The sequence below is a fragment of the Melospiza georgiana genome, chromosome Z (assembly GCF_028018845.1).
Source record: "Melospiza georgiana isolate bMelGeo1 chromosome Z, bMelGeo1.pri, whole genome shotgun sequence".
NCBI classification, from domain to species: Eukaryota; Metazoa; Chordata; class Aves; order Passeriformes; family Passerellidae; genus Melospiza; species Melospiza georgiana.
In genome coordinates this window covers 29,434,875-29,448,277 of record NC_080465.1, presented here as the reverse complement: position 1 = coordinate 29,448,277, position 13,403 = coordinate 29,434,875, and the positions used below count along the sequence as shown (strand labels likewise).

The window sequence follows — 13,403 nt, the reverse complement described above, 5'->3', positions numbered from 1 at the left end:
CAGTCCAACCCAGCCTCCTGTAGTTCTTCCTACACTCACAAGATGAATGAGCTCTAACAGAGCCAGGAGAGAGCAAGTTATTTACACAAACCTAGCTGAAACAGAACTCATCCCTTGACACCTGAAAGTAAATGTGAATATAGAACAAGGAGGAGAATACATTAGATTAATAAAAATTACCTCAGTGGTTGTGATTGTAGATTTAAAATCTATGTGTTCTTTCACTGGAAAGACTTTCTACATAACAGAATGAAACAAAAGTACAGGTGCAAATGTTGGTAAGATGTAACCAATACTGCTGTCTTAGCATTTTATCACATAACAACAGAAATCTCTACACAACCAAAGTCTTGTTCTCTTCCCCACGAGCACAAAGGAGACAAGAGGGGTTTCTCTGTATATTAAAATAAAGTTGATTTCTGCCTCTGTCTCCTCTGTGGACACTAGCCTTGGGCAGTGTGATTTTCTTCATGCCCGCATATATCAGCATCCTGCTACCAGAATTTCTCTTCTACAGCATTTTTCCACACTTAAGTTAAAACTCAGGCCAGCTGCATGAATTACTTTGTGAGATCTCGTCATCACAATATGAATGAAGCATTCCTCCATTATGTTTTCACTGAAATTACACCATAAATTCTTCTGGGCAAGATACAAGCCTCTGGTTCTCAAGAAAGTAAGAGGATGAAAATTGCTACCTCTTTGGTGCATATCATGCGCACACAAAAAATAACCAGAACTTTCCTGAAACTGTGTGGTTTGGTAATTTTCCATTTTGATGTGCCACTCTTCTTGCTTTAATCCCACAAGCCAGCAACATGGTTTGGTTGGTGTGGGGACTGACAACTGCTCAACTCTTCTCTATTCTGGTGGCTGTTAAGTACCAATTGAGAGACCATATGAAAAAACTCCAGAAATCCTGGAAATGTGAGTGGATTCTCCAGTCAAAACAGAAAACCTGCCTGGATATGCACCTAGCAACTGGCAGGGGCTCCTCAAGCTGCTGGAGTGATTTTTTCTGAATGGCTGAATCTGCACACTGAATCACTCACAGCACCGTCTGTGAAAGCCTCTGCTGTTTCCTTCCCTTTCCAAGGATGGAGCTAAAGAAAACTCACACAGAGCAGGAGCAAGCAGGGTCAATGTGTGTGGTGCACTCCACCGACTCGCACACTGAATGTTTCAAGATAAATTCTTGAAGTCATTAAAGTTTAGGCTGGCACAGCACAGCTTCTAAGTTTAACTCATACCCCAGGTAACTGTCCCATCTAACACAAGAGTAGCTATCATCCTCTGACTGTGCAGTATTTATCTTTGTTTCTCAATTTTAAATTAATAGGGTGAATGTGAAAGATCTGCTGCCTGCCTTTTGTTCTGGAAAGCAAAAATAAATAGGATTAGAAATATGTTCTGTAGCATTTCTGTGCCATGCATAGCACTCCACTCCACTCTCATCTGCATTTTCGCAAGTACTCTTCAAATAAAGAAACAGCCATGTCTCATTTATCGCTCCTCTATAGGGCTTGGAGATTGTGTCCATAAAAATGAGAACAGAAAACCATTGACTGAAGTTGTGCAGAACACTTTTGTATTAGACTCTGCTGCTAAGAGCACTCAAGTGAAACAGCACACACATACACCCTCCACACTACCCAGGAAAATCAAGACTGCCATCACAGAACAGATTACAGGTATAAATCCAAGATTACAAATCCAAGATATGCAGATGTTTTGAAAATACCTGCTAAAACCAGTGTGACTCCTGGTTTAGCCACTAAAAACCATTGAAGATCCTCTTCACAATTTTTCAGATTTTCCACTTAAAATGAAAGTGCCATGAACATAGCTACTATTTCACATGATTTAGTATCAAACTATAAAATACATCTTCAGTCATTAAAAAAAAAATCTCCTTTTTTCTTTCTTTTTCTTCCTTTTTAAAAATGGAGATTGCATCTATACTAAGACTACTAAAACCCTCCAAGCATTTTGGAGTGTTGAAATCCACCACCCATGTCAGGCAAACTGCTAGGACACAACAGTACTGTTTCTCCAAATTAACATTCTTGCTGACTAGCTCCCAGGTAATGACTGGTAGACAGGAGAGTCCAGGAACCATTCCCAAAAATCAGTGCACATATAGGCACTCTGTTTTGGAAACAAAAGTGTTTGACTAGTCTCTGCATCTGGAAAAAAAAGAAGTACACACCATTGCAGTCTGAACTTCATGCATCAATATCTTCACAATTTCACCTTATTTATGTTTAATAAATTATTATGTCCTGTTGTAAATTTTCTGACACTGTTTGGGTTTGGAACATGAGGGCATTGTGTGTTTGTTTTAATTTTGTAATACCATTTCTTTTTAGCTTTCTGTTATGTGAAAAATTGTGAAAAGTGGGCATACAGACTGATGGCATGAAAAAGGTTTTACATGGTGTTGTCAGAAGTTCCAAAGTTATCTTTGCAACATTGCCCTTTTACAGCAAATTTAAATATTATAACATCGAGAAAAAATTGGTCAGATGGAAATCATCTTGGTTTGTGTTCTTTAAGTACAGTTCTAATCAAAAGGGAGTTGCTATGGGGAAAATATCATTGTGAGATAATGTATTTGAAAGGAGCAAAATTTGTCTTCAATACAAATAATTTACTTCTTCCTGGGGTTCAAGTAAACAAGAGAAAAATAACGGCATTTTTAATGAAGGTGTTGACTCACTTAACATATTTTCCAAAGGGAGCATTTAAGAGCAATGATTTTGCAGCCACTTAATACTTATGTATCTTACTGCAATTATTTTGAATCATCAGATTTCCAACTATTGCAGGAGTTATTTCCATTTGTGAACACTTCTGCTGAAAAAGAACTTAAGGTATACCGCCCTTTACCTTCTCATTTCTGACTGTGAACAGCCTTGAGAAATTTTATATGTTTTCTAACCATATACGGATTGATATGATACATTTCCTATCAAGTTTCCAGAGGGGAAACTTTTCCTCTAAATATAACAGTACTAGATCATCAGTGTGTATTCCCCATAAGCAGCAGCCACAAATATGATGATTACTGCTCACACTCGGCTTACAGCTGCCATAGAACAACCCGGTCTTGAAATGGTAAGCACACTGAAATGGCCAGAGGTGGTTGTCAACACACCTCCACCAAAAACGTGTTAGACCCTGAAAAGAGGAAAAGAGAAGCACTTTTAGGAATTGAATGCCTGTAGCTGGGAAAGATAACATAAACTGACAGAGGAGAAGTGAAAAAAGAAAAGTGAGATGTTGCTTGAAAAGTGTGATATTATTGTTGTTATTATGATTATCATAATCATTATTACAATAATTATTATTATTTCATGCCAGAAAGAAGACTTAATATTAAATTGCTGAATTATTAACACTGTGTTTTCACTATCAGACAAGGAATTAAAAACACAGTGAAAAGAAGGAACAAAAATGTGACTTGTAAGGTCTAGAATGGGTCTGTCAGAAAACAAGGCTAGGGAGAAAAATGAGCAGTATTTAAGCAATCAAAAATAAAGGAACAGACATGAAAACTAAACTAAAGGAAGAACTCTAAGGAGATATATTCCATATGCAGCAGGGAAAGGCACAGCCAAAGTTGTATGCTGACAGCTTGACTTTAACAGGACAAGGAGAGAAGGATTATCTGGATGTTATGAACATTGCCAACAGGTTGACATTATTCCCTCACTAGGGAATGGAGGGGAAGTGCAAAAAGAGAGAGAGGACGACAAGAAGATGGAGAGCCATTTCAGTATGTTTGATTTAATAAGCCAAAATACTCAGAAGAACAAGAACCTGTGCTACAGAAAACAAGTATTTCATCGCAGAGATAATTACTTTCCAGTCTTCCAACCCACCTGGTTGTTTTTGAGGAGGAAGAGAAAAATCAGCTGTCATTTTTCCCATTCTTTAACCTAAGTGTTTAGAACTTGAGTTTTTAATATAATATCTGTTACAGGGGACCAGTGAAAACCATTCAGACTCTCTCTCACCTTGCCATAGGAAAGGCATTAATATCTCCTTTTCTTAAAGCTCAAAGTTCAGGAGCATTGATACACACTGTAAAATAATTTCTAACCTCTACAGGAAATCCAAGCTAGAAAAATACAACCAAAACATGAAAATACATTACTCCCTTACAAATTAATTATTTTGGCTACTTAATTCTGCCATATTATTTCTTCTTGGCTGCCTCATCTATTCAATCTGTATCAGTGCACCGAAGATGCTTATGTAGACTAGGGCGTCTCAAGGTACAAGAAAACCTTGGGGTGAGGCGCAAAAAGACCTTTCAAAACAAAAAAGTGCATGAAGTTCCTGCAAAGCATTCTGTATCTCACAGGAGCCACTTTTCTACACACAGGATCAAAATTATGATTTGCAGTTCACAGATATAAGCAGGGCTGCATTGCGCTTAAAGATTTTTCAATTGCCTTTTATTCTTACTTCAGCTCTACTTCTACTGTTCAGATAGCGTCCAAACATGCCTGACCATAATGAATTTAAAATCTTTATGCAAAGCTGAAAGAAAATGAAAGGAGGGTAAAAGTGAAAAGACTATACTTTATATTAAGTTACTTATATATATATATATACCTTAAATTGTTTCTTTTTACTGAAACACACCTTCATCTTAACCATGGACTGGGTAAGTCTTCAAGTACAGATTCCTTTGTTTACTAGCAATCAAAATATGAATTGCAATGTCAATCACAACACAAAGTAAACAGGCAGTTAAAAATTAAAGGCAAGATTATGGTCTTAGGACAGGAAATTTTCAGATTTTGGTCATTAATCAGACGGCATGAGATTGTGGGGAAAAAAAAATATCATTAATAAGCTTTAGCCAACAGTAAAGCTGTTCATCTGCAGTTTAGTATATGTTGGATAAAATCCTGTATAAACCAGCTCTGTGAGTATTTTCACTTAAAAAATAGCGAGAGAGAACAACAGAGTTTATGAATTGTTAGTAATATGGCAATATTACACATAGGTATGCACCTTTTCTTTATCAGAGACAAGGAAACTAATGTTAAGCAAGTACCAAGTTTCAGGAACACATATTAAAACCTATCAAGAGAATTAATTTCTTATTTTTCAATGAAAAACTGCCAACACCCAAGTAATCTTCTAGCACCACACTCTATTCCTGTTTCCTTTTCAGTCTTGGAAGAAGCTAAGAGCACATCTTTAAGAATTATTAATGCATAAAAACAAAAAACAAATTCCAACACATGCAACTACAACAGCAATAGCTTTAACCCATAGGCGTAGCTTCATTAGAGAGTGTTCTCATGTACAACTCTCACCAGGACTACCCCCGGTAACTGTACAATTAGAGGCTCAAACATGAAGGCAGGAATACAAGCCCTAGTGAGCAGTTTCTAAAATGTGTCAACAGAACACAGAGAATAATTCTTCCTAACCTGCATCTCCGTCCTTATCTCATCTTACTATTTTGAACCGCTGTAGTATCAATCCAGCAGCTCAAGGCGCTTGCTGGTTACGCTTCTGACATCGCTTACAGGATAAATATAAATTCACTAAGTCTCCTGCCTTCTGTCTACATAATCCCTTAACCTCTCCCTTTCCACAGCTACGATTTGCTGCCTTTTTTACATCTCTGGCCTCTCCACAATTTTCATTCTGCCTTCCCTTTTCATGCTGCCTTCCATTTCCCACTTATTTTTTTTTAACTCATTGATATTCAGCATACCTTCACAGTGAGACTTGTGGTCACTGCTCTTTTACTTCACAGCCTGCTTCAGCATGTTGTTTTGGGGTTTACATTTTATTGAGGGATGGGAATTTTAAATAGTGTTATCTGGTTAGGAGATTTCTATTAAATTTAGCGTTTGCCTGTAAGACACAGACCAAGCAGATAATATTAATCAAGTAGACAACTTTTCAGTGATCAATGTGCTACAAAAAGAACTAGACGGAACAGTGTATGTCACGTTTAAAAGAAAATTAAAAAAAAAGAAAAAAAGAGTCAAGCAAATAAATTATTAGCTGAAGTACAGGCAGCAGTATTCAAACTGCACAGAAGCTGCTCCCAAAATTAGATTAGCAAAGCACAAGACCATTCTACATTATTGAACTATCAGCAGCAGAAGGAAGTGAGCTTTCTCAGATTTTATCACCTTCATTTTAAATTCTGCAAAAAATGTTAAAAGGTCTAAGAACAGAACATGAGTAAATCAAAGATTTATTCTGCTATATTTTCTCCCTGATTCCTCAACCACTTTTTAAAAATAACATTTTCTCCTTGTTCAAATCTGGACACACATAGAAATTCAAGTTTTTTTCTTTGAAGCAACAATCAAATCACTATTTAGATACAATTAAAAAAAAACAGTATTGTAGCCAAATTATATTTTTGGGAATATCAAAACAGATTTCTGTACAGGAAAGGTCATTCAAAGCAAAACCTGTGACATTTAAAAGGCCCCATTACAACACAATTTTACACATGTGCTGGGGCACAAGAAAACCCAGTCATGCAGTATTTTTACAAATAACCACACAGACAACAAAGTTCATCTTTCAATAATAAGCTCCAAATGAGAGGAAAAGCTTCAGTCATGCCAAACTTATCTCCGGTTGCACACAGCTGAACCTGAACATCTCAAGGAGTAAAGAAAACTTGAATTAAGTAGTGAGTGAGTGGCACGGGTTAAACCAAGACTTGGTCTAGGCCATTGGTACTAAAAGACTAAATTATTGCATTTAGTTATTGCTTGAAGTCAGCAAAACTGGAAGTTTTTACCCATTATGTCATTGAGTCAGAAGAGAAGTGTCTCATTAATACCTCCAGAAAGGAGGTCTTCTTGCTGCTCCAGACTCATTTCCAATAGTTTTGAAGACCTGCTTCCCCTATTGCCCTCTTTCAAACCTTGGTTCTGTGCTTTATCAGGCAGGCTGCACAAGCAGGTCACCTCTTTCTCTTGCAAATGGAAACAGACAGTGGCCACTGGCCCTTCAGGCTGTTTTTCATAACCTTTCCATTTCAGCTGTGCCGCAGCCGCTTCACCGTACTGCTGCTATAAGACTGTCTCACTACAGGTTACAGAGACAAACAAAAATCAAACAAACACAAAAACCTTCACATGGGAAAATAAACATCACCATAAGAATTAGTTAGGTGTTCCTCGGGTCCCAGCCCTTTCTTGTGTCTGTCACCACTTCATCTGTTTTGCAGTCACAAAGTCTGTCAGATGAGGAGGATGGCACATTGAGTCTCGACCTTTGAGATGCAAACCTAGCCTTGAGCAACTTGGTGACCCACATGGCAGCTGCACAACTCGATAACTAGTTGGCTGGAGTCTAAAAATGCATGATTCATTTCTGATTCTCTGATTTTCCCCACACTGCACCATATGCTGTCACTAGACTATTTGCTAAAAAAAATGTAATTTCCAAAAGCAAACTTTATTAGCTTGGTTGCCTGATGAAACACTACTTTAAAAGAACTTTAATAATAAAAGAAACATGTATTTTCTTTTCCTACCTAAACACCAGAATTTACAGAAGAAGGAAAAAAATACACACATGTGCATATGCAGCTTTTAAGTATATCTCCTCCCGCTTATTTTTCCTAAAACAAACACCCAGTGTTATAGACGAGTAACATACAATTCTTGTGGTAAATTTTGTAGAGCCAAAGATCTACAGTGCATCTGAAAATTAGCATACACCTCTGCCCAGAAGTGGTACCAGGTTCCTGTGATACTAATCTACATGTATAAGCCAACTGCTGGAAAGATATACTTGAAAAAGTAGGGTTTGGTAAAACTTGGTGTGCTAAACTGTATCAAATCATACCTATACACCTCATCATCTAGAATAGCTACATATATCCCCTCCCTTTTCCCTGAACAGCAAGAATTTCAGTCATCACATTCCTTACTGCATCCTGTGTCCTTAGGAGACTCTGATGGCATTTCTCAGTGTTGTAGAATTAGGATTTCTTATCCTCTTAATGACCAAAACACAGCTGTCCAACATGTTCCAGCCAGCACAACCCTGGCATCTCTACTGTTAACCCAGCAGCACATCATCTGGGCCATTTTGTCCCAGTGAACATGCATCAATATGCACATATAGATCTAACTGGCACATGGGAGTTCCTTTCATTAAAAAAAAAAAAAATAGTATTGCTAAAGCTCCTAGCAAGTTTTGTCCACACTATGAAGTTCAAATACAGGTCTGACAAAGAGACTAAAGACAAAAAGTTGAGTGGTTTGGGATTCATTAATTCATTCTAGTGTCTAAAAAGCTATGTGCACACAGAAGGATAAAGAAACAATCTGAGCTAGTCCGACATTTTAAATCCTTTTGTCAGTGTACAGACACAGGAAAACAAGTTCTAAATGAGATTATATCATAATTCAACCTTCAGAATTGTCCTTAGAAATCTAATAGTTAAAATATTTTCAACAGTGATTTTTCTCTTGCCTGCGGAATGAGCCACAACAATGCAATACCATACAACTTGTTCTGAGCTCATTGCTCCACCTTGCCGAATACAACACCTAAAGTGTTAAAGTAACTATTTTTCTACTCTGTAGGCATTGAAGGGAATACTCTCAGCATATGTAAATCTATTGAATACTTCAAGCCCAAAGAACTGTCATAACATCGTCTCAGAATCTGACCTTAAATTTATGATTGTTTAAAGAGACTAATTTTTAAAGGTGCCAAATAAGTTCTGCAAAGCTTCCCTTAACTTCAAGAAAAGACTCTGAAGGCCATGCTGCTTCTTACTCAATAAATCTTATAACCATACTCTTCACTAATGAGAGCACTAGAACGATACACATACAAAATGTTTTCAGTGATTTCTTGTTACTTCCAGGTCACACGCCGTTCAAGAGTAACTAGTAGGCAACCACGGACTGGGAGAGGAGTGTGTGTGGAGCAGCCTGCCAAAGGGCTCTGGGGGTGCTGGTGGGCAGCAGCTCAGGGTGAGCCAGCAGTGTGTGCCCGGGCAGCCAGGAGGGCAAACCCCATCCCGGGGGGCAGCAGACACAGCATCACCAGCTGGGATTGGGATCATCCTGCTGGATTCAGCCCTGCTGCCCTCACCCTGAGTCCTGTGTGCAGGGCTGGGCCCCACGCTCTGAGAAGGGTGGGAAGGAGGTCCTGGAATGGTCCGGAGGAGGACAACAGAGCTGGTGGAAGGCTGGAAGGCACATCCTGTGAGGAGGGGCTGCGGGCTCTGGGTCTGTCTGGGCTGGAGAGAAGGAGGCTCAGGGGTGACCTCATTGCTCTGTACAGCTCCCTGGGCAGGGGACCTGGAGAGGGAATGCTGCTGAGTTCCTGGCATCCAGCAACATGGAACAGGAATGGCTCAAAGCTGCATCAGGGGAGATTCAGACTGGATATCAGCAAACATTTCTTTACCAAGAGGATGGTCAAACACTAGAGCAGACTTCCTGGAACTGATGCCTTAAAAAGAGACACTTGGGCAATGCCCTCGGTAACAGGCTTTATGCTCTGGTCAGTCCCAGAGAAGTCAGGCAATTGGACTAGGTGATTGTTTTAGGTCCTTTTCAACTGAAAAGGACCTAACACTCTCTTCTGTGTTAAATAGCTCTGTTAGAACTAACAAAAACATAGTTTGGTCCTGGCAAAAATGAAACTTTCATTTCATGGCACTTGGAGTTTTTCAGCCATAATGGTCTTAGTATAAGATTATCAACTCGATTTAAAGATGTAGTTCTTTCTGTCAGAGAGACAGAAATACCAATTGTGAGTGACAAACAACTTCCAAAAAGGCCACTCACATCTTCTGATCTGGATGCCAAGTTCATCTCTGTTATTCTGTGAACACTGTGGAAATTTCAGAGGGTAACTTGATTTTCATGCTTGCCGTTAAATCTGTAAGAATCTCTAAGTCTTCCATAGTGTATCCAGAGTTACAGTTCCTGTCAGAACACCTGAAATACCCCTGCTTTCATGCATTACAAACATTGCTGCTACACCACAAAGCCACAGACTCCTCAGTGTTTGCATCTATCCTTAATACTTGAAGGAAGAAAGAGGGACTAAGTAATTAGGAAGAAGCACTTCGGCGAAGTTGGGTTTTTTTTTTTTTTTTGTTTGTTTGTTTGTTTTTGTTTTTTTTCCCCCAACCACACAGCAACTACTATCACTGAAAAGCCTGCTCCAAGTTATCTTTTGTCTTAGATGAAGAGGAAGAGGGGGCAGAGCTTCATTTTGAACTCTGCCCGCTATCTCGGTAACGGCGGTTCCCGACACCGCACGCCGCGGGCCTTGCTTCCAGGGCAGGGCTTTCCCGGCGTCGGAGAGCGAGTCCTCCCGCACATCGGCTCCGCAGCCTGCGCTGCCGTGCGGGCGCCCCGTTACCCCCGCGGGGCGGGGATGTGGCCGCCGGGGTTTCCCTGCTCGCCCGGGCCACTGCAGCCCAGAGCGCTGCTCCCTCCCGCGGGGACGCTGTGCCGGGAGCGCCGGAGCCCGACGGACCCCGCGGCTCCGGCAGCGGCCGGGCGGGCTCCGCGCCGCGCAGTGCAGCGCATCGCCGTGGCGCAGCACCGGGAGCCGGCGGAGCAGCGGCGGAGCCGCCCCGCAGGTGCGCGGAGCCCCCGCCGAGAACGGGGCGTGCGGGGAGCGGAGCTCCCGCCGCGGCCGCGCCGCGCCGAGCAGAGCCCAGCCCAGTCCAGCCCAGCCGACCCCAGTCCAGCCCAGACGAGCCGAGCCCAGCCCAGCCCAGCCGAGCCCAGCCCAGCCAACACGAGCCCAACCGAGCCCAAGCCGAGCCCAGCCCAGCCGAGCCCAGTCCAGCCCAGCCAACACGACCCAACCGAGCCCAAGCCGAGCCGAGCCCAGCCCAGCCCAGCCGAGCCGAGCCGCCGCCCGGGCCCTGGGACCCACGAGCCGCCGCCCCCCGAGCCGCCCCGCCGCCGCCGCCCCTTTCCGCGCCGGCACCTGGATGTGGCAGGAGATCTCGGAGTCATCCAGCAGCCGCACGGTGCATTTCATCTCCGCGCTCAGCGACCTGATGCTGGAGCTCCGGAACCGGATCATCCCGGCAGCCCGCCCGCCCCTGCCGCCCCGCAGGCAGCCGCAGGGGGCCAGCCTGCAGAGGCGCCCGGCCGACCACGGCACGGCACGGCGCTGCACGGCGCCACACGGCGCGGAGAGGCGCGGCGGCAGCGCCACCCCTCAGCCCCGCGGCGCTCCGCCGCCGCCCGCCATCCGCCCGCCCGCCGCGGCTCGGGCCGCCGCTGCGTCAGGATGCGCTCCGCTGGCCGGCCTCAGCATCCTCCTGCGCCCGCCCCCGGCACGGCACGGCACGGCCCGCGGGGGCACCTCTCCGCCCTCACCTGCTCCTCCCGCTTCTCCGCCCCACCGGTCCCGGCCGGGCGCCCTGCGCGGCTCCGTTCCTGTCGGGCTGGCGGCGCCCAGGGGGAAAGGGACAGCGCGACCCTTTGTCTTCGCCGCCACGGGTGTGCCTCGCCTGGTTTTGAGCCCACCTGGGCGACTGGTGCTCGCGTGGGAATGCCCGATGCCCTGCAAACGGGGGACAGCCCCCAGGCTGCCGGCGGGGAGCGGAGTCCCCAGGCTGGCTGGCCGCCCATGCCTCCGGCGTATCCCAACACAGCCCCAGGCAGGAGGAGAATCCTGTGGAATACATATAGAGAGTCATGTAAAGAAACCTCACCAAAGATGAGTGAACCCTAATGAAACAGAAGAAAACAGAATACAACTTACTGTAAGAGTGCAAGCCTTGGAAACTTGTTTCTCAGGGAAAAAAAAAATTACCCATTAGGGAGCAGCAGTCATACCCCATTTGTTGTCTAAGCGGGAAAGAAAATAAAACATCCAGTGGTTTCACTGTTATGTTCTGCATCACAAAAGGGTGTGTAAAACATTTGTGTAAAACCTTGCTGGCAGAAAGCAAGCACCAAACTTAACCAGCCTTGAAACAGGGATCAATACTTTGTTAAAAAATTAGCTCTTGCCTTTGAAATATGAAATGAAAAACAGCCAGGGCAAATGTAACATGACTGGAAGTTTTTACAAATATAAAAGAAGCACTGACAATCACACATTTCAGTTATTATTGCCCAGTTGTCTGTGATTACCTCTAAATGTCCATATTTTGAAAATAGCTCTGTGTGAGTGTGTTGTTCTTTAGAAAATCCCGTGTAAGAGCATAAGTGCTGCTACTGCTATAAGCTCTTCCTTTGGTTTTTGCTGGACTGCTAACAGCAGGAAATACAGGCAACCACAAACAAATGTGAAATATATAATGCTCACTACCATCAGCTAATAAATATGCAGAGCCCTTTAATGTGGAACATAAAAGAAAAGCTATAAATATATGCTTCTCTGAAATGATAAATGCTTTCTATTGCATAGTGAATAGTGAAGCAAACCAGTGAGTATTTAAAATAGATTATTCACCTCAGCAGCCACAGTCAGCCCACAAGTTATGGAAGAAGGTTCTTATCAGCTGAGACACCAGATGTGGACACCTACTCATTAATAATATAATACACTTTATGTCTTACAGTCCTGCAACATGGGAACTCAATAGCAGGATTTAAACCCACATGTAGATTGACTCTCAGGTGACACAGATTTTCCTGCTTCTCATAGAGAAGGAATCTTCTCTTTCTAAGCCAAGTATTTTAGCTTTCCTTCAGTCTCTGCAGCACACTTTTCTCCAACCAAAAGGGGAATTACAAGAGAGAGCTGAGCCAATGTTGAAGATTTTGTGAGCAGGTCATAGCCTACCATTGTCTGAAGGGGGATTTTGCTTTACCTTCAGGACCACATGGAGAGGGATGAGCTTTCCAGGAGTTCTCAGAGTTACAGCAGCAGTGATGACTACCACATGAAATCTGCAGCCCCAAATAAGTGTGAGCATAAGAAGTGTGAACTAGTGTGTACCAACAGCAGCACAGCTGCCTGAGAACAGAGCTCAGCAGAATTTTATTTGCCTGTTGTAAAACCAGGTCACTCCTGTCTTTTTGTTCACTTTATTTGCTTCTTTAATATCTGATGCCATGTTGACCTGAGGTGCCTGAGAAATCTGTGAGACACGGAACGCATTTCTATGTTTCAGCTACCACAGCAATAGTTTTTATGGCACAGAATGTGGCAGCCATCTAACAGGAAGACATCAGATAAATAAAACAATCAAAACCAAATACTCCACCCTGGAGAAAAAAAAATCAAAGAACAACCAAAAAAACCCAACCAAGAAATGAAAGTTATTTTTGGTTGAAAACCAAACACTCTGCCCAGTTGCAACTTCACAAAGTAATCCATCAGATGAATTTTGCATCACATATTAGGACTACCTCCCCTACCTTCTTCAAAAAGAATTCTAGGTTTGTTTTTTT

General features: G+C 42.8%; 1 protein-coding gene across 2 annotated transcripts in view; it reads right to left on the bottom strand.

Annotated features, from left to right (window-relative positions):
* Positions 1-11,076, bottom strand: part of FRMD3 (FERM domain containing 3) — a 130,287-nt gene extending 119,211 nt beyond the window's left edge. Inside the window, exon 1 of one of the 2 annotated variants that reach the window (XM_058043702.1) lies at positions 10,978-11,076. In XM_058043702.1, the coding sequence (XP_057899685.1) occupies positions 10,978-11,076 (99 nt within the window). The remainder of the gene's footprint in view (positions 1-10,977) is intronic. The other variant, XM_058043704.1, reaches the window with a different exon arrangement.
* Positions 11,077-13,403: the final 2,327 nt, after the last annotated feature.